General features: G+C 36.3%; 1 protein-coding gene across 1 annotated transcript in view; it reads right to left on the bottom strand.

The window, feature by feature from the left end:
• Nucleotides 1-22,212, bottom strand: part of ENPP3 (ectonucleotide pyrophosphatase/phosphodiesterase 3) — a 38,929-nt gene that overhangs the window by 5,971 nt on the left and 10,746 nt on the right. Inside the window, 17 exon segments of the mRNA XM_088533863.1 lie at nt 1,053-1,130; nt 1,879-2,014; nt 5,256-5,410; nt 6,142-6,193; nt 6,303-6,472; nt 7,248-7,335; nt 9,169-9,235; nt 9,821-9,948; nt 13,130-13,161; nt 14,602-14,730; nt 14,885-14,993; nt 15,379-15,451; nt 16,558-16,623; nt 17,686-17,795; nt 18,803-18,922; nt 19,498-19,577; nt 21,618-21,715. Coding sequence (XP_088389989.1) covers nt 1,053-1,130; nt 1,879-2,014; nt 5,256-5,410; nt 6,142-6,193; nt 6,303-6,472; nt 7,248-7,335; nt 9,169-9,235; nt 9,821-9,948; nt 13,130-13,161; nt 14,602-14,730; nt 14,885-14,993; nt 15,379-15,451; nt 16,558-16,623; nt 17,686-17,795; nt 18,803-18,922; nt 19,498-19,577; nt 21,618-21,715 — 1,691 coding nt within the window.

The raw sequence follows: 22,212 nt of genomic DNA, 5'->3' as shown, positions 1-22,212 counted from the left end.
GAGAGCTACTAATCTGAGAGTAATCTTAAATCCACAGAATTCATGTCAAATATTAGTGTGCCATTTGACTTATTTCACAGATGTTATCTGGCCAAATAAATACAAATCGCAGGACAAAACCTATTGAGATTAGATGAATAGTGGCAAAAAAAGAACAAATGCTTGGGGGAGTTCCTTATCAATACCCTGGCTTTATGGTCTAAATAACCTCTGGTAAGTCTTAAATGTCTTGTACAGTTTTCTCTGAAAAGCTGTTTGGATCTCCCATAATTTCTTTCATTTACTCGGAAGATTCAAGACACTTATATTTTTGGTATCTCTGTTTTTTACATGCCAAGTTAGTGAATAAATGAGGAACGCCATAGAAAAGCAGTAGCTACATCATTGCTTTTCCCTCAGCTTTTAGCTTCAGCAGGCTCTATCCTTTGGCTAAGGAAATAAGCACAGGCTTAACTAAATGTAGTAACAGGACTACATGTAGAAAAATTATCCATGATTATTAACGAATGTGAGTCAAGTTGGATGCGGTCAGTGTAGCTCACTGCACTTGCAAAACAGAAACATCTGTCTGAGAAACATTCCAAGATGAGCATTCTCGGTCTTAAGTTTGTACTTGATGAATCAAACATAGTATCTGAGTACTGTTTGCACACTTCATCCTGTCTTACTGGGAGACCTTACAAAAGGAGAGAGAAAGTGCAGTCTTCATTTATCTTGGGCATTTCCCCAGTGGCATCATTTTATGAATTCTGTAGCTAGCATTTCCTACTAGGACAGTGCAAATAAGATGAAGAAAAACATTCCAAAGTGAGCAGTACACCTACAAAAAGTTCAAACAGAACTATACATAGAAAAATATGACTTACAGGAGACTGTTTTAAGATTTCACACATCTAATTAGAAAGATCCCTTTAAAGATTTTTCAGAAGATTTGGAAACACTGTTATTAATGTTTGGTATTCATGTTTTGAGATCATTGCTCTATATACTGTATAAAGTGTAGAACAATTTCAAAAACTACAGAATATATTATTCAAAACCTTGGAACTTACCTTGGAATGCTGTGTACATGGGAACTATATTGCTGGTGAGTAAAGCATCATATTGTTCAAGACCAGATGAGTTGAAGTCTATATACACACATATGAAAGAACAAAGTATACCTTAATAAAGTACACAAAGACAAATTTGAAACATATGTCACTGCGAATTGCAGGTATATCTGATTCAGCTTCACATTTCTTAACATTTAAATGTGCTTTTAGTCTGTGGAAGATAGAAGGCAAAAACGCTTGAAGCCATTTACAAAGCCACATTCATGTCTACAGGATATTGTGTTGGACTGAAGGCTTCTTTCATCATGCTGACAGATTCAAACAGGGATAAACAACACATTTCCTCACATGCAATATCTCAGAGAGGATTTTTGTTTATGGACTAGGTTAGAAAGGAACTATCAGATCATTAGATCACTATTTATCACCTACTGTCCTTTCAAGGCTATTCAGTGTTAATGAGATGTGCTTTCATTTGATTCATTTGTGCCAGGACACTATCCAATTTGACATAAGGAAATAGATATAGAAGAAGAGAGACAGCCCTCACCTCCATTTCTTTACATCTTTCCAACCAATTTTTCTTAAATTCCAGTTGTTGCATTTTTGAGGGAAAAACCTAAATGTTCTAAACTGAAAATACTTAAATAAAAGCAGCAGCAGTCTTGCTTTTGGTCAGTCTATAAACACTGGAAACCTTTTTCTGCCCGACATGCTGATCCCAAGAAGTTTGTTTTGGTGTTTGGGTATATGTTTAAACATAAACCCACATCCAGCTGATGAAGACTTTCTAAGCTCTGGCTATAAAAAGAACTATACTCACTGGGAGGATAGAGGAAACCACGAGTGAAGTTCAGCCCTTCTGGGTAGTCAGAACAATTTTGGCTCTGAGCAACAGGGATTCTAACATCAGCCCGCAGACAGTCTGAAACAGTGGGAGGAAGCGAAGACGTGTTTTCCTGTGAAAAGGGAAAAAAAAGTATTACACCCACGGCTGTGGCCAGCTTAATGCTCTGTATGGTTTTAACTTTCTAGAATGGCCTTCACTGCATCTTCTTATTTTCATTATGAATCAGGTCAATGCAAGTAATGGACAGTAATGTTTTCTGCTTAGGGTTTTTCCTTTACATCTGTTTTTAGGTAATTCAGGGAAATCCCTATGCAGCATGCAAAATTCTAGTTGCAAATGTAAAGCCTTGGGCCAAAACAGGTGACAAAATTGGCTCATTCATGACTTCCTGGAAATAGAAATTTGATTTCACATTGCCTTGCCAATAAATGATCTGAGAACGATCTCTCAAAAAAACGAGTCTGTGCCTCTGAAGAGTTAAAAAAAAATGTAGGAGATTCAGTATATTTTACTGGCTTGTTTCATTAACTTCTGTAGAGCTATGTTCACATTAGCTAAGAAATGGCCAAAAATGACTCTGATTAGTGATAGTACTCTGTTTCTATGAACCTCATATTTTATGATACTAGAACATCAGAACATATTTTTTGTGTATGTGTGTTTAGCTGAACTTTATTTTTCACATTCATTAAATGTTATTTATTTTCCTTTGGCAAAACTGGAACATATATTCTGATCTTTATCTTCGTAAACAGCAGTTAAACATCTAAATAGAATTTTAGCACATTATCTATTTTAGTTGGTTAAAGCAATTGGAAAAAAACACTTAACATTCTCCTTATGCCTTTTCGTACTGTTTAATTTACTTTCTTTACTAACTTTTATGAGAGTTTCTATATGCCCGTATTATGTTCAAGTTACATATTAATGGAATTAATATTTACATTTTCAAAAAACGCTCACACATTTAGGTTATTCAGAGCCGTTTCCAGTGGACATCGCAGGAGAAGACTTGAGAATTGGTAATGAACCTACTAACTCACATAATTATTGGAAAGCAACCGCTCCAAATGTCTCTGCTTGTTTTTTCTAGAATCTACAAGCAAGTCAACAGTATCAAAAGCTGCTAATAGCTGAGCATGGCCATATCTATGTGCCCCTTTTAGTACCATCAGTTCAACAGTTAATGCAACCCAAGAATGCAAACCATATCACTAATGGTCCATACACTAACACACTCTCTCTGGAATGACCTACTCATTTCTTTTCCTCAAAAGAGAGGAATAAGCTATTTTTAAAAAGATAATATACTGAAAAGGATAGAAGAAAAAAATCTCAAATAAGCTGTTGAAAATGATGATTAAGAAATGGGACCTTGACACTGATAACTGCTATGTCTCAAGACTTTAGAATCAGACAACAAATTTCAGCACATGCTCAACATCTTTAGCCATTGGTTCCTTGTCTTTCTGATTACAAAACCACAATGTCTTCTAAAGAAGATAGCTAACAACTACCACATCATGCATTATGTTTTCTGATGCAGATTTCTTTTTAACAGCTGGTAATTAATGTCAAGAAATGTGAGTTATTTGCACTACATGACAGAATTGAAGCAGCTGCTGTTGTCTGTCATGTCAACTTCAGCCACTTCCAGGAATCTTTTTTGGTAATCAAGAAGAAAAAATAACGAACCACAAAAAACAAAATTCCCATAACCCAAATGCACTGAGTTTTAGTTCCAAAAATCTCAGTGATTTAGACAAGTCTCATTGCTGTTTTTGTCCCACTGCAGTACAGATTAGACTACTTATGAATGAGTTTCAAAAGCTAAGTTAATTTACATTTTTATACTAAAGTTAGAAATTCTTACATGTAATTTTCTTTAACCATAAAAATGCTCCATATGCATAAACAGAACAAAATGTTGAAAGCTTAGAAAAGCAAATGAAACTGCAGTTCAAGTGTACAAAGTGACACTTCTTTGTTCACAAGCTACTATAGATAGCAAACCAGTTTTAAATTCCACAAGCGTGGAATTTTGAATTCCACTGGCAGACGTAGTTGTTAACTTTTTGCAAGAAAATCTGCCTCCCACCCTGTCAGATGGGGAAAATAAATGTCTTTCAATCTTAGTGGGTATCCCCACTATCCCTGATTATAACATCACAAGCAGATGCAATCAATAATCTTGCATTGCCTTGATCAGCCAGCCTAGTTTTAAAATGTACACACAAAGCCAGCAAAATTCAAGCCTTTATCACTACTTTTACAGTTTGATCCCTTTCTGTAGTGGGCAGCTACCCACTTATCAGGAATTATCTCAGCTTAGAAGTCATGAAGTCATCCATCACACAGGCTTTATCCACAACAGAAGCAACCTAGGATGCATTAACAATTTTGCAGAAATTTCAAGCTTCTGTCATTCCCACAAAACTTATAAAGACAGTGGCTTTAGTTCTTCGTCCTGCCACTATTTTCATAACTTATGAAGCTTTCTCTCTTGAATGCTATATAATTTAAAAAACAATTATTTTAGAAAGAAACTTTCTATACTAACATTCTAACAGCAAATATTTTGATTAGAATAATTTTTCCATATTAGTACTGTTATAAAATGGTGTCTTACAATGTTAAGAACATGAAAAATATGGACATAAAAATACATTTCTCTTTAGAAAGGAAAAACAGTGTAGAAGGTATTTCCCTAGGGAAATTTATGAAAAATAAGTCAAATTATAGGAAGAAGCAAGTTTGTTAATGTCCATTAGTTTACTGACCCTGGGAATCTCAAAAAAATTTACATATCCTTGAACTCTCTGATCTTTCAGCTATGATTATATCATTCCGAAATTTTATAACGTAATAGTGAGAAAATAAACAGAATGTACAGAAACATGAATTAGTACAAACTGTCTTGAAGGACGGTATATATTTGCAAGGTTTACTGCTGGGAAAAAAATCATAGTATTTACAGGAAAACTTAAAAGCTTCTGGCTTTGGAAAACATAGCTTGATTTTCCTTAGCAATTGACAGGCAAGTTGGAGCACTATGTTGACAGCTTACCAACTTACAAAACAGCCTTAACAGAAACAGCTTAACAGGAGCTCTGTTCTTTTATGTCTTTTGCATCCCTAACAGAGGGCCTTTTCCTCCTTTTTTTTAGAAAAAAAAATAGAATATTTGAATTTTAAAAGATACCAAAGATAGTTTTTTTCCTATTCAGAAAAAAAGAAGTCTGAGTCACATGACACCTATTAATCTATAAACAGAATTCCCGGTGAACAAACCACACATCCAATCCATTATATTACATGTTTAAGAATGGTATAGGTAACTCATAACCTACCTGGTTATTCACAGTGTATGCAGTCCACAGTGGCATCCAGATGTTGTAACTGTATCCACTCACATACCCATGATGAGAAAGCAGGCAGTAGGTGTTTTCCTTCTGAAGAACTCTGGGTCTCCCATATGGCAAATTATGGGAGTTTGTCTCCTTTACTAGAATTTAAAGAATTGATGAGCTCTTCTAGAGCATTTTTGATGGCCCAAATGTTTAAGCAAGGAGAGGTAAAGTGTAAATATATACACAAATAGAAATTGACACTAAACATGAGCATGTGTTTATTTAAGATTTTTGCTTCTGAGTGGAATAAAAATGTAGAAAAAGCTTCCATGTTATTTTTAATGTGCTGAAATCAATATAGTATGACACAAGACACACAAATTCCCAATTATTTGCAATTGCATTTTGATATAATTCTTTTGAAGTTACTTTGTCAGTGGATTGAAAATTAAGTCTTAGTTGGCTAGGAAGCACTATAACGCTTCCTAAAACTACAAAAAATGCCACCCTCCACCCACATTAAAAAAAAGCACACAGAAATATCTACGGGAGCTTGTGACCAGAGAAAGTCAAACTGTTGTTTGCCAGGTGGGGAACAACAGGTATGGCACAGTCCAGAAGTGCTCAGGCTGGATCCAAAGTCCAGTGAAACTGGTGCATTTCTTCTCAAGATTTTAATGAGATTTGGATCCAGTTCCTGTGCAGAAATTTTCTTATAAAAGTATCCATTAGCATCTTTTAAAGAGATGCTAGATAAAAATAATGCCTTTTAATTGACTTGCCTACTTCACTTTAAATTGCAATTCTCAGTGAATCTAGTAACACAGAACCTTAAACACGCATAGATTGAAAACGATTGCTGTCCCATTCACTTCTTACTACTTACTTTCTTCTGTGGTGAGATTTAACCTCTTGTTTAGTTCTGAAACGTTTGATACCTGCAAAATTTTAGAGAAGCATTCATGGGAATCTCCGGTTTAGAATAATCAAGGAAAAGAGAAAACACTTGACAAAGATGGTTAAAAGATCCAAGAAGACCCCACTTACTCCATTGCATGTGCATCCTAAATCGCTTGGAGAATTCAGATTGACAACTGGACATGAAGAAGGAGCTGACTCTTCTTCGGCATGTAAAGGATTGTAAAAAGGTTTTTTCAAAAGGTGGTTTAAGCTGCCATGTGTTCCATTATTCGGTGCTGGTGTAATATGCAGCAGATCTATTGGAACATTTTTGAAATTTGGAAATTGAATAGAAAAAGATTTAAACAGTTCGTAAAGATACATTACAACTAAAATGGCATTTTTAAAAGACATTATCTTTCCTTTTTTATGCAGCTCCTATGCATTTATTCTAAACAGAAAAAACAAAACAGTTTATTGAATTATCTAAACTATTATGGTAGCTACCAACAATGTGCAGTCTTAGAGGTATGAAGGTCCCAACACATCAAGATTTGGTAATCTATGCATCTGAGTAATGTAAAACCAGCTTTATACAGAGCTATACCATAAAGAAGTCTAGGCGGTTTTATGCAGTTATGAAGTTACACAGGTGTGATTGCAGGAGATGAAGGTTTCATATCATGAAGCATGCTAGCATATTGCATTTTTGTGCAAAGCTTTAAGGCACATATCTCCATACTGCTCAGTACAACTGCAGTGGTGCAGCTCAAGTTCTGAGCAACAGTTTTAAGGCTCTACAGGTTTTTGTCCTAAAATGATCCCACAGGCAGTGTTTCAACAGCAAGTCCATGTGGCAGAAACACTTTCCTCGCTGCTTCTTCATCAGACTCCTTCTGCAGCCAAGCAACAACCTTGAAATCAGAGCAATTTCTGGTAGTTCATCTTTGAACACTATGCAGAAAGCTAGACTGCAGCAGGAATTCCGATGAAGCGCTTTGTGTGGGAAGCTTAGCCTCTGAACGAATTTACTGAAGTTTTAGTTGTTCTTCATTTGCTCCCACAACACTAGTGTTTGAAAACACTACTCACCACACATTAGGTTGTAAACTTCTATATTTTCAAAGGGATCCACTTCTGTTTTCTCTTTAAAGCCTGGGCCATATCCTAGGAATATAGCCTAGATTGCAATAATAATAAAAAAAAAGTTGTTATCTAAAGTAAGGAAAATTCAAAAACAAATAAGTGAGATTTCAAAGAACCAGGGACCAAAATACGGCTTTTCACAAATCATCAAAGTTAAAATACAGCATTCATCTGATAAAGAAGGCAAATTTTGCTCATTATATATTATCTGAAGAAGAGTGCAAAACATAAAATATTTCTCAGGTTAGTTAGAACTATATATGAAATCTGTTTTTTTTTCTTTAGTATTCCTGTGCATAATTATAGAAATTATTGTTTGCTGTGTTTCAAATTCATACTTTTTATATTTTCATTGCAAGAGCTGGTAAAAGTAATACCATTTTAACAAATATTAAATTATGACACAGATCCTACTTAAAGTCTAATACCAACCCAGGAATATAACAGGGCTTATTTTTTTAAAATGTGAGTCACATTTTCAGAGGTCTTTAGGAAGCATGGGAGCCTATAACCATGGCTATTGCTGCCATGGCTATCACAGAGAGCAAAATGCTGGGAAGACCTATCCCAAGTTTAGCAGGGACCTGAGTTAGTACCACCAGTGGTAAAATATAGTGCTGGGTGGCCCTTCCTTGCGTCTGAAAGTAGAACAGCAGAACAGTTCCAGGCTTGAACTAGTTTCTACCACATTATAAGCTGCTGAGCTGCCTGCTACAAGATACAGGAAATATGACTAAGCAGGAGAATGATCTGCTCTAACATAATATTCATATGTCTTCATATAAGAGAAGAAATTTTAATATATTTTTAAAAACATCACTAGACACAAAGATATGTTATCTTTTCTTATGAACACATCTTTTTTTATAAATAATTATTTTTCCTTAGTCATTGTGACATCAGGATAAGATTCACTATGATTAATATTTCCGTGGTTTAACACGAATTTTTACTTGCTTTTGCCATGTAAACATTCAGGAATGTCCTGAGCAGTTTACTGGCATATGGTTATAATATAGATGTGGAGATTCAGCTGAAGTTGATTCCTGTAAGTAAAATATACCAGGTACAGAATACAGGATTATTAGTGGTATGAGCTCATTTAAAGTTTCACATCACAGAGCATAGACAAAATACTATCTTAAAAACTCAAGACCTAAAAACATTCTCGCTGTAACTAGAGTGAAAATGAGAGGAAACTGCAATACAGGTTATTCTAACAACGCAACTTTTTACCTGCCTTGGACCTGCCATCAGGGTAAGTTAAGCAGAGAAGAGAAGCTTTACATAGCATCACAGAATCACAGACTGGCTGAGGTTGGAAGGACCTGTAGAGATCATCTATTCCGACCCCTCTGCTCCAGTAGGGACACCTAGAGCACATGGCACAGGGTGGCATCCAGGTGGGTGTGGAAGATCTCCAGAGAAGGAGACTCCACAGGCTCTCTGGGCAGCCTGTCTTTAGATAAGCTTCTCTAGGTAGGCCCTTTGGATGCTCAGCTGAGCTTCCAGAGGCTATGAAGATTTTTCAGTCATTACTCCAGAAGAATGAAAGAATGAAAGCAAGTAATAATGGGAATTGAAATCCGATTTACTTCATTATGCTTGAGTCTATCTGGCTCCACAGACTAAAAGTGAGCCAGGAAAAGTTTCAGTGCTGCATTCCACAGAAGCTCGACATGTACACATTGATGTAGGCAATTTGAATATGGGGACCCAGTATGCAATCATGGTTTAGATGCCTGGATGACAGACCAAAGAAAAGCACATTGCAAAAATTATAATGTGTTCTATATTCTAGTGGTTAATCCAGCACATAATGATTTTCTACATGAAAAGACACAAGATTTGAGTAAAAGTATCTTACCTGCATACTTTTAAATTCATTGTTATAGCCATGGTTGCCCCCATCACAACCTGTGTATCTGTTGTCTCTAAGAAGAAAGCATCATATGTTGTAAATAAAAGTGACATAATTAGAACCAGTTAGTAATTGTCATCCTGAATCACTGGACTCTGAATCTTGTCTTAAGAATAGAGTGACATAAAATTATACTACTTTTTGCTCATGCAGTCTTGATTTTTATGAAAATTTCCCTTTCTCTTACATAATAGCAATCGTTATGGACAGAAATAAAACATATCCTGGGTAGCTACTCAGTGCACAGTGAATCAACTTTTTGGAAATTAATTGAAGAAATGACTATTTTTAACTGAGGCCCACCAGAAAGTTTCAAAACACTGTATCTGATGAGGAAGAACTACATTTTCAGTTATATTATGTAATATCTGCATTTTAATATAAAACATACATTGGTAGAACAAAGCAGTTACCTCATTTGGAAAAACGTAATTAAGATTGCAAGGGATTTGGCCTTATAAGTGTGGAATTTCATCACAGATACTGGACTGCAATGCTCTAAGTCTTAAGCAAAATCAAAATGAGGCATTCATGATGGAAGGGAAAAGGACAAGGAAAGGATGCAAAAGACAAGAAGCAGTCCCAAAGATGATGTTACCTTACAGCGAGCCACTGTTGATCCACCAAAAGATGTACTTTGTCAATACGAATGTTGTTAGTGTAATGGAAACGTTTTGGCAAGTTAGGTGTCAGGTAGGGTTTGAAGTGCTGGATGGATCTTTTGCACTATGAAACAGGAAAGAGCCCAGTCATGAGTTTGTTTTCAGCACTGAAAGTAAACCCACCATAAAGCCACCATTCAACACCAACACAAACATCTTAGTGACAAAACTGCAGGCACAAAACACATTCACCAACAGTTGCCCCTGCTACTAGTTGATCTCATTTTTGGCCCAAGAAGCAATGGAAGGAAAAGTGGCTTTTTGGAACTGTTTGAAAATATACGGCTATAATACACATAGTAAGTGTACCAATACTGTGACAAAATATTGCTCAGGCTGGAAGACATTTAGTAGTAAAATTATTATTAATGTGACTGGCTTCTGATATATCAATTTACGCTCTACAAGAGAAAGTTTCCTAGAAGTTTGTGTTCTACAATCTTCTATTACTTTACCAGCCAATAAACAAAGCAAAATGCATCTTGCTTATCAAAAGTCCTTTGGAAATCCCTTTAAAGTTATAAGCAGCTAAATCTCTTAACTTGGAAGCAGCAAATGTTCAGTCTGTGGAGTGCTTTCTTATAAACGTATAAGCATAAGAGGTCACCAGATATCTTGATGTCACTTCACGAATGACTCACTCTGATAATTTCTTTTTTTTTTTTTTTTCAATTCATCAGCAGTTCCTTAGAAAACAGCTAATAGTTGAAATGCACCACAGAAAAGAAATGGCAGTATAACTATAAAAACTTGAAGATTTCTCAATAGTTCTTACAGGAAGATGCTGTGTAAAGAAAATAGAAAATTTGGATTTCTATATCATAGGCAGTACTAGCTTGCTGACAAGCAATAATAAAATGACTGCAAGAATGGAAAATGGAGCAGTTATGTGTAAGTGTAGGAAGCGTAGCAAAGCAGAACTACAAAGTGTGGGAGTGTCAAAGATGATTTAAGAGACTTGAGGACTGTTCTCATTTGCTCCCAGGAATTTATTCCTCAGCAGTCCCCCAGCCATGTCTTTTTTTTGAAGCCACATTCCCCCTGCTAGGTCTGGAGGCACTGAGGTTACACCAGGCTTGGCTCACTAAGGATTTTTGCAACAGCAAGAAAATCTGTAGTGTTGCCTGTACACATCCATCCAATCAGTTTGGTATATCCTAAAGCTCACATTGGCTTCCTAAAAGTATCTTGTACTTTTATCAAGTACTGCAGAAAACACTTAAAAAGAAAGCAAAGCATCTACCAGTAGAGGTAGGCATCCACCAGCTGGGGAGCAGCTTGGCAGAGAAAGGGCAAGCAGCCTTGGTAGAAAACAAGATGAACATGACCCTTATGGCAAAAGTGGCCAATGGTACATTGGGCCGCATTAGACAATCATAAAAGAAACCCAAAGGAACCCAGGAAGAGGAGAAATGGGATTCAGTGGATTTCTTAGTCCAGGGGGTGAGATCATCCCACAAATGATAGTCTAGCGAAAAAAAAAAAAAAAAAAAAAAGACACCATCCTGGAATATGAATGTATGTCTATCAATTCCAGCAATTAATATACAGCACACAAGCTCTCAGCCTAAAGCCATCCTTCTAACAACATGAAGGAGAGAAAATACACAAGCTCCAACTACTCATGGACAGAAAAGGAAAGTGCCCAGATACCAAGCTATTCCTATACAGCAGACCTGTCATATCCCTTCCTTATTTGCCATTGCAGTTTCACTGGGACTTGAGAGATGCTATTTCTCTCACACTACTGTTCCAGCACGTACAACGGGGTATAAAGCTGAACACTGACAAGTCTCTTTCTTCTATTCCCACCAATTGGAAGTACCCTAAACTTCTCAGCTGTGGATTATAAGACTGTGGTGAATAAATGATGTGTTCTTAAGTATTAAGAATCAGGAACAATTTATACAAGAATGTGCACTGCTCTTTAGATTTTATATAGCAAAACCTACATGTGGTATTGCACAACAAAGTTTTTCACCAGATTATGGGAAGACCTCTAGTGGTGATTTATTAGAAATATCCTCAGCTAAGACCAACTTGAAATGGAATCCAAGTTATGAATATTCATTCTAAAAATAATAGAACATCTGTCTCCTGCTTGGCCTAGGACTAGTCAGAATGGAAAATGACCTGGCAGTAAATGAAAGAAGGGGAAACTGTGACAACACAAGGATACAAATCTAATTTCACTTTTAACTCACTGTAAACTATAAATGTAAAGAAGTACAGCCAAGCTTCCTATAAGTATGATAGTTTGACCTTCGTGTTCATCGCACACATATTAAGGCAGATTTAAAACACTATAAAGATAGTGAATTATCTATCCTTAAAAACACAGAGAAAAAAAAGGCCTTTTACCTCCTTTCCCTACAAAAAAAACAGGCTTGGTCTCCCTTGGCTTTGCCCCTACTGCGGAGCTCAGCTGTGACAGCAGGAACCACAAGGCACAGTGGGGTACCCTGGGGACCCAGCCACGCTTGGCCCTGCTCTGAGGTGGTTCATCCACGCTGCAAGCTCCAGCAGAACTTCCAGTACGGGGCAAGAAGCAGGGGAGGTGGATTAGCATCCAAAAGTATTGCCGGGTACCCAAGTACCCAAGTACCCAAGCCCCATCTGAAAAAAGATCCTGAAAACATCCATACTGCATCATGCCAAAGGCCGTTTTGCCCATCACTCTGTTTCCAACAGCTGCCAGCATCAGATTCTTTGGAAAACTATAAAAAAAACAAGCCTAGTACAGAATGGGCCTTTTTTTTTTTTTTTTGCACCCATTCACATTCCTGTAGGCTTCAGGGATTCCCTAAGTCAGAATTTTCTTGTGGGTCATATTGATAGCCCTTACAAACTTGTCCTTCACTAATTTGTCTAATACCCTGTTTCTACTTATCCTCCCAGTCTCTATAACGCCCTGTGGCTATGTGCTTGACAATGTCATTATCTGCTGTGTGGAAAATTGCTTTAGCCTGGGTGCAGTGCTTGTGGTCCAGAGCTTGTAGGGTCTCTACTATCTAAAGCATCTCTGGATCACATGCTCTTGCATAAGGAAGATAGGCCCTATCAATAAACCATCAAATCTGTCACCATAGTTTCAGTTTTTCATAAAATGTTTTTGATCTTGATCTTTTTTGGGGGGGAGAGGGAGGGGAATCTTTTGATGCTCTTTCTGATCTTTTCTGTTCACTTTTTGATCATATGACTATTCAAAGAAACTAAGAAGAGAAACTATTAAAATATTTACTCACTGTAAGGTTTTTAACAATTCCTTCTGAATCAACTGTTAAAAAAAGAAAAAGAAAAATTAACATACATTCAAATGATTAAAGGTGCAAAGATTCATGAGAAGTGTCAACATGTTTCCTTCTGTAGAACTGAGTATTTCTCTTAACAGGCTGTGAAGATTATGATCACCAAGCAGCAAAATGATATTTCCAAGGGAAATTGCTTGTAAGTATGATACCCAATAGAAGTAGCTGGTAACTTATAACATCTTTAGCTTGGTGCACATCAAGACAGATTGTGGAAAACTGCCATGGTGATGAGTGCCTAAAGGTGACAAATCATCAAAATGAATTTTTCTTCTCCTCCATAACTTCTCTTTGAAATATATATATTTTTACACTGAAGCAGATCTGGTCCATTTGTCTTGTATTCCACTTACGGCAGCAGTCACAGAGAAAACCCAGTCTGCCTTCTTGCCTTTACCTTCCACATATTAGAAGAGTAACTTTAACCTTTTGACATTTGCTTTCTAAAAAACAAATCTGGGCAATTTACTAAAGGAAAATTCCTTCAGAGAGAGTAAGACTGTCAGAGGAAATGAGTCAACAATTATACTATGATTAAAACACATGCCAAACATCATTATTCTCTTTTCTGGAACTGCTCAGAATATCTTGTTACTCTGTTCCTGTCTGACTTAGACTGTCCACTCCCTAAGGCAATGAAAGTCTGTTTCATATTGTATAAATGTTGTGCTTGCAAATAGACGTACGATTAGAAAAGATAAATACAAAAATAAAGTACAGTAACATCCTCCTTGTGATCCTCAAAAACTATATATTCTAGATAATCTTCATTAATTCTATCCCCCTTAAAAAAATCACTTTCATAGTCTTACCTCAACTCATCCTGATACAGAAAACTGACGGTTTTTTTGCGGGGTTTTGTTTGGTTTTGATTGGTTTTGATTTTGATTTTTTGAGGATGGTAGCACTGTTTCTATTCTGATCCAGAGTCAGTTCACATGGCATTAATTTTATGTTCTCTTATGACACTAGGCAGAGAGCTCAACCAAGACTCAGATCCCACTGTGCTGTCATTCAGATCCTATAACTGTACACACACAGTTAGAAACAGTCACTGCTGCAAAAGACTTGAGCACCTCTCCTAGTGCTGCACAAGATATCTGTGAAGAGCAGTGCACTTACCAAAAATCTGAAGTCCCATTTCAAAACTACAAAACTATCTGCATTTCATGTTTCCTCCTGCCAAGACAATGCAAATCAACCTCTGCAGCTAGCTTTTCCCTCTTTCAGACTGATCTAAAAGGGTCATTCTTGCAAAAAAAAAAAATGTTTCCATGAGTGTTCTAGTCTGGTTAGGTGAAACAGACAGCTGTTCACCGTCCTGATTAGTACTGATCATCCATCATCTCCCTTATTTATTTGCTTTCTGTTACGTTCTTCATGCAGTTTCAAGACTTGCCCACACTTACAAGTGAAATAGTCCTTTGGGACGCTGTACGCACGGATGCGAGCTGCAGGCCCAGCATATATGTAGAAACTAGTCTGCTTTAAGTAGTCAGCTATGTATTCTAATTGGGTGCAGTATGTCCTCTCCATCCCTAAGAAAAATGCAAAGAGTTATTTTATTACATACAATGGCAAGGAAGACAACGCAGATTATAAAATGGATTAAAAACAGTAAGCACACCTACTATACAAGGAAGAAAATGACTCAGTGAAACTTGTGTTGAAAAACTGAACTATATACATTACCGTGATCAGCTAAAAGAATGACATTTACACAGTGGTGCAGATTTCTCTGTTTAAGTCCCTCCATTAGCATTCCCAGGGCTTGATCAGCTCGCTGCAAAGCTTTGATTACCTGTGAGATAAACAAGATGTAACCTAAATGCAAGCACCAACTGAGCTTTCAAGTTCCTAATATTGCTGCTTTTTTTTTTCCTGAGGCAACGCAATTTACCATCACCACTACAAAACACATATGCATAATCCCACTAATTTACAACAGCGTATGCTACACTAGCTTAAAAAAAGAATCACGCTATTTTTTCTATTACCTAAGAAAATTTGATCTTTAAAATATATTTTATTAAGAAAGAGTAGCACATTCAAAACAAATGTGCTCCTTATCCAAAAATTTCCATTAAAACACCAAATTTATAAAACATGATAAAACTGTTTTTATAGTAGGAACATCTCTATTTCTGGTGACAATTAATTTAAGAAGAAACACCACAACTACTTACACCACTACTAACTGGTCCAAACGAATGCCCAGAGGAATCTGGTTCTTCAATATACAAAGTGTAAAAATCAGGCCTAGAGCCAAAAATAAGAAAGGAATATTATGAGAATTTGCAGAAAGAATTGCAAACAAACAGTTTCACTAAAAAAAAAAGAAAAATAAAATGCAATATGAACAGAATTATAAACATTTTCTTCAAATTTTAATAAAAACCCTTACAGCAAATATAATCACCCAGTCTTGCTGAGTTTTGTAATTGACATGGCTTATTTGGAACTACAATTTCCAAAACTGTTTTCAATATCTTTAATTGGTGTGCAGATATCATCTGAAAAACCTCAAGATCCCACATAGTAAATAAAGCTGTTCTTTATTAAGATACAAGTAGAATTATCACCAAAGGACCTCTTCCTGCTTAAATGGTGAGGCTCTAGAAAGCATCCCTCACTGCAAATATATGAGGAATTTGCTAAAAAACCATCACAAAAAGATTTCACTCATTTGCTTGTCACAAAGATCAGCCTGGTGAACTCTCATTCCATTTAAATATATATAAAAAATACTTATTCATATATCATTATTTTATTTAAACAGTTGCAACAGACAGGGATCAACTGGCCAACTAACTGATAAATTATGTTCTTAGCTCACTACAAGGTTCATAAGGTTCTCTTGTTACACAGAAGACTTAAAAGTCTTCTGTTTGTCTGCTATTCTCAGGCACATGAAAATGAAGTAATTCTTCAACCCACTACAACTAGTGCAAACAGCTGCTTTTCATCCTGAACTTTTTTTCAGGATGTAAAAAGTTACTGCAATTATTTTCAGACATTTAGCATTTCTTATCATAAATCTGTCATAATCTCTTCCATTTATACACTTACAGTAGAAGCTGAAAGTTACATGTTTCCTCTAGGCCACACACCAACACAAAAAAAGACCATTAAAAATGTTTTACAACAGCACATCCTAGCCCAACATACAGACACTTCTTTATATTTTGTATCTATTCTGAAAATGATTAGTTACACTTGTAAAACAGACTTCAGTTTAAAAGACTACCATTTAAGATGATGAGAAGAACTCTTCCATGTTTCACAAACAGAAACTTCAGTTACTAAGCATTAAAGTCATTCTAAGCTGTACTCTCACAAACCAGCTGGATATTAGTAAGCATTACCTCTCCGATTTGGGATTATCAAGCCATTTCAATATCCTTGAAATTCTCTGTTCATATTCAACTGAACTGGAAAAAGAAAAAAAAAATGTTGTCAACAAGTGTGTTGTGATCAGCCTTTCTAATATCCCAAATCCAAATACACAGAGAGAGAGAGAGTCCACTCCCTAGAAATACATCAAAATCAAAGGTTTGGATGTCAAGAATACTGTATCACAATAAGACACCAGTAATGATTTTTATTCTCATTTTTTGTTTGAACGCAACACATTTCTAATGGCAAATAAGTCAGATCTTGATCCTGCAAACAGAAATGTTCGAGATATACTTGCAAGTTGTGAGCTTTGTAAATGTACAGAGGAATTAAGAGAAATAAGAAAGAATGACTGAGGTGACTGCAAATTAAGGAATAGTATGCTAATAACAATGCCTTCCGTAAGAAAAAAAAATAATGTGAAGGTAATTGCTATCTTTTCACATGTGAATTTACTGGTTAAAACATTGAGAACTGTGAGTGGGACTGTGATTCAGGAGCAGTGTGTTTGTCATCATATCTGCCAGCAATACCATAGGGAATTCACCCTGCCCATCTTCCTCCTGTACCTTCCCTATCCAGAGTCCTCTGTTCCACTGGTTTCTTCCCTCTTGTATGGGTTGGTTGTGTCAGGGTACTGGTTACCTGAAAACTTATTTTTAAGGGTATTTTTAAAGGTAAACTTATTTTTAAAACTTATTTTTTAGGTATTTTTAAAGGGCTATATTTTGTCTGTAAATTTATGTGTGAAAATGTGGTTATTTTTGATATAGCTTAAAGGTGGTTACTAATCAAGTATAGGGTGACTTCTGATAGGGAAATTAATGGTTTGTATTTGGATGAAGTTTCAAAACTGTCTGAAAAGAAAAGGGAATATATAGTGCCCTTTGACTTCCTCAATGTGAATCCCCTAAATGATTTTGAAAATTTCAGCTATTAATGGTAGCTCCATGAAAAAATAGGCAGTTTTAGATGACATTTGTCTCTCCAACTGTCATTGAAAAATGTAGTCATTCATTTCCATCAGCTATCATAAGGCAATTGGGATTTTTTGGAGTAACTTACAGGAATTTACTACAAGCACTATAAGAACTTACTTGTTGTATACAGTGTACAGGGTGGGATATGTACCATTGATAGGGACATCGGAGCCTGGCCAGAAGAAGGTGCCAGCTTTCAAATCTTGGTACATTGCTGTCAGCCAGATCTACAGGTAAAAATTACAACACATGATTTTATGGCATTTACACCACCAGAGGACCTCAGATCACCAGAGTCAAACTACACAGTTGGATCAGAAATCTGGGCTCTGGAATTTTATTTCATTTTCTTTTCACCTGCCATGCAGCTGGTGAACAACTGTATGCAATTCTGTGTATTTAACTTTTACATTCTGAAGAAAAACTAGCAGCATTGAACACAGGATGTTGCTATTCCTTGGATATTCTCAGCATACAAAAAAAAAAAAAAAGGAGAACATATTTCTCTCCATCTTAAAGAGTGCAGCTATGGCCCTATTGCAAGTCTGTCTGAATCAAATGAAACAACAGCAACAAAAAACAAGTAGTTGCATACTAAGTGTTATACTATAATAATGTTTCATATTTTTGTTCTGTATTTAAAGCTTGATATTCCCAGTAATTGTGTAAAATTAATCATAAATCTAGGTAAAACTCAGTGGTTTTTTGCCATATTTTATACATGTTCATTTTGCTGTAAATAAAGTTCTTTGCTATTGTTTTCCTTGCTTTTTTATTCATGGACTTTGCAAGTACTACTTTAGACACAGACAGTCTTGACGCTGTGTATTTTTATTAAATGGATGTATTTTGCAAGTAGATTTTCAGATTCGATTTTGTATATTGTAGGGGGAAAAAAAGGCAGTAAAACACCATCAAAAATTTATTGTGGCTTCCTTTGATAAGACTTCTATTTTAATAGCCACAATATTTTAAGACTTTTTACTAACTGTGTTTTTTTCCAGTCTCAGTGTTAACATTTAAGGAGTTATTTTGCTTACATAAAAAGTAAATTGTTTCTTATGGAGCTTATAACACAAAGCAAACGGGATATTTAGCATTATTACAGAACATTACAGAATATATACAGAACATATCACACAGCTTGGCATTTTGCCTGTTTTTTGGTTATTTGTTTTATGACACATAAGCTACTCTAGGCATAACGGAATACTGTAAAGAGAAAGACACCTACTGGCTGCCCATTCCACCAATAAGGCTGGAATTTTTCAGTCCCCGAAAGTGAGAAACTCTTGTTGAATTTTACATCATACATGTTGTTATCAATAATACCATGAGATTCTGGATACAGTCCCTGAAAATTAAAAATAAACAACAAAAAAGAAGTATGATACATAAAATTAAATGAAAGCTAAGCTATGCTGCTGTGCACACTGTTGCCATGACTTTTAGAGCTGCTAGCTTTCCTAACTCACACAGGTCATCACATTGCTTCAATGACATTCAGCATGCCTGCCAGCTTCCCCTTAGCTTCCTTATTTTCTCCCCATTTGAATTAAAAACAAATGTGGTATATTTTAAATGCCATATATGCCATGTGCCTATGTATTAGCAGCAAAACCCACCATAACCCATGTGGCCTCTCACGTGCCCTCAACCACACTTAGACTTACCCAGTTAGTGACTAAAGCTAGAAATAACCTGTTGACAGACCAGAATTATAGAGGACAAACGTAAGCACATAGACCCTATGCCCCTTTCCCTCTAGACTACTGAACGCACTGCCTCAGCATCTCTTTTTTTCCTTCAGCTTCATAATCTGCCTTGCCATGTCCCGCAAAATGATCAGATTGCCAACTGCTTGGCACAACAACATCCTTTCTGCATTGCCTAGATAACGAAAAGCAAAAATAGTAAATTCACACTTACGGTGACAATAGTATAGTGGTTTGGAAAGGTTTTTGTGGGGTAAACAGCTCTCATGTATTTTGAATGCGTGCCACATGTTTCTGCAACAGATCATGGAATTAACATAAATTTGCTTCCTTTTTTCTTTTAATTAAAAACTAGGAGCTGGCCTTAAAAACAAAAGAATTAAGCACAGTCACTGTAATATTAGGGGAGAAATTTCATTCCAGACTAAGACACATGGCTTCTGGTGCATCCTCGCCAGCTAGGTCTCTGTACTCCCATCATCGTTAATGGACCCCTATCAGGTGCCTAAACCTAGGTGCTTAGGGCCCTTTGAGATATCCTTGGTGATCCTGCCTGGCCTCCAGGTGCTGCTCCTCCATCCAGTATGCCAGCCCAAGCGGATCTCAGATACTACAGGTCACCAAAAATGAGGTCACGAGACATTTGTATTTCTGAAAGCAAACTAAAACCTCTGAGCAATCCAGGCAGGATTCTGTCTGGTGACCAGCTACATGAGAAGGAGTTCACTACCTAAACACACGAGTGTAGGGACATTTGATAACACCTTCAGACACCCAAGACATCTCTAAGACGTTCGCAGTTTTGACCCAAGATCAAGAGAAGTTCCTGTGTCCCTCTGAGAGAGCAGCTGAAGGCCACCCAGGGTATGCAACAGCATTCAGCAGGTAACAGACGCCAAGGTTTGGGCAATGGAATTTGTCCTATGACATTCTCTATAGGTTTGAACTGACTTTCTCTCTAGACTCTGTGCTGTACTGTATGGGCTCTACTGACCATAAATCCTCTGTCTACAATAGGTGTGCAGACATTTAATGTGCAGACACTCCGAGAAGGCCCCTAAAGGTAGATGTCCAACCCTGGAGTGAATCCCACCAGGGGTGTCCTACCCGTTATCTCCAAACATTGCACAACTTGTCAGCAACCTAAGGTATTTACCAGACCTGTAATATCTAAATGCACTGCAGCATTCCATTTATTTTTCCGCAAGACAACACCAGCTTCTAATGGAAGCATGGTGGAGAAACACTTCTTTATTTAGCTGTAGTCATCTATTTGATTTATACTCAAATGCAATTTATTATTGATGTACAATGCTCCAGTCAAAGAAAACAAAGAAATTGTTTTTAACTGGATAATCTCAATTAAATGATTGAAACCCTGTAATTATTCAACAAAACCACTGCAATGAAGTACAGAGAAAAAAAAAGTTTATAAAAGTGTGTAAGGAAGCGCTGAATAATGGACAAATGCAGAAAAACAAAATCATCAGAATTGGTTTATGCATTTGTCTTGAGTGGTAAAAGAGTTCCAATCACTTTCTGTAACAATTATTTTAATTTGCTGTACTGAAAATGCTACAACATTTTTCTGGACAATTAATTTATGGAGTTACTAGGAAAGAAATAAGTATCTTGAGAGCTGAGCTCTAAAATACGCAGGAATTTTAATGAGAAGCCTCCACTAATGGGTCTAATTTTTGCAAGCTCACTACAGCAGCAGGCTAAAGGTCTTCAACTTGCTCCTTTTCCCAGCATTCAGAAGTAGTAGGAAATAGTTACTTCAACCTAATTACAATTACATCATTGTATTAAGTTATGAAATATATAAAAACTGCATAGAGTTTCAGCCTAGTGTATTAATATTCGCTGCTATACTTTTAAATATGCAGTTCCTCTTCCACAGGCTAAAATATCTAACTTGAAAAAGGGCACGTCTGACTGGCATTTCCTAGTAATCTAATCTATTTTCCATTAATATCATAATTTTATAATGGTCTCATTCTCAGTTACAGTTTTTTAATGAAGAATGGAAAATGCATTCATCCTCTGGATTTTTTTCACCCTTAAACTGTATTTGAATACACATTTTGCTATATTTGTTTATTAAAAGGCTGCAGACTAGTATTAGGGACCTTATTATGAAAACCATTCATGCTGCACACTCAAATACAAGAACTAATTCTAAAGTATGCACAAGATATAGGGGAGAGGGAGAAAGGGAGACCTGATAAGGGCTTTTTTTTTACTGTTGGGAAAGTCATGTGTATGACATAGAAAGAAAAAGGACTGGGCAAGTCTTTTAAAGAAATAATCAAAGAAGTCTTGGTAACTTACGAAGTTTCTCAATATTTGGCAGTAAAGAACTCCAAGTTTGCAAATACTCTGCTCTGAAACCATCCATTGAGAAAAGGATAAGTGGTGACAGATCAAACCTGCAAGGAAACATGAGTTTGTTATCAAAAGGGAGTTTGGAGGGTTAGTGACTTTTGGGGAAAACTTGAACAACATTAAGAATTCTCCTTTTAAAAACAGGATCCACACTTCCCATGAGTGAAATAAATAAACAGTGTGATAAATAAACAGTTCAATTTTGAAAGAAAATACACAAACCTCCTGACAAAACTACTACAGCTATAAAATACAAAATATTCACTATATTTAAAATCCAGGAAAAGAAATTGTGTTTTGATTGTCTTTTAATTACAAACATTCAAACTGAAATACAAAATAGCATCCAAATTCAAGCGCAGAGGATGTACTTCTGTGAACAGTCAACATCCTTCTGTACAGATTAATGGGCTGAATACCATCTCTTTAGGTGCAACTGTCAAGGACTTTCAAAATAGAGTAAACACCCAGCTGGGAGTTATGTTCCTCAATACTGAGGAATGAAGTCTCTTTACAATGTCAGGTTTGTGCTAACCTATTA

Source organism: Tinamus guttatus, unplaced genomic scaffold (genome assembly GCF_059628265.1).
Source record: "Tinamus guttatus ecotype Peru unplaced genomic scaffold, ASM5962826v1 Tinamus_guttatus_pri_ptg000525l, whole genome shotgun sequence".
Classification (NCBI taxonomy): domain Eukaryota; kingdom Metazoa; phylum Chordata; class Aves; order Tinamiformes; family Tinamidae; genus Tinamus; species Tinamus guttatus.
Note: the sequence above shows the minus strand (reverse complement) of the source record. Positions and strands in the feature narration are given on the sequence as shown.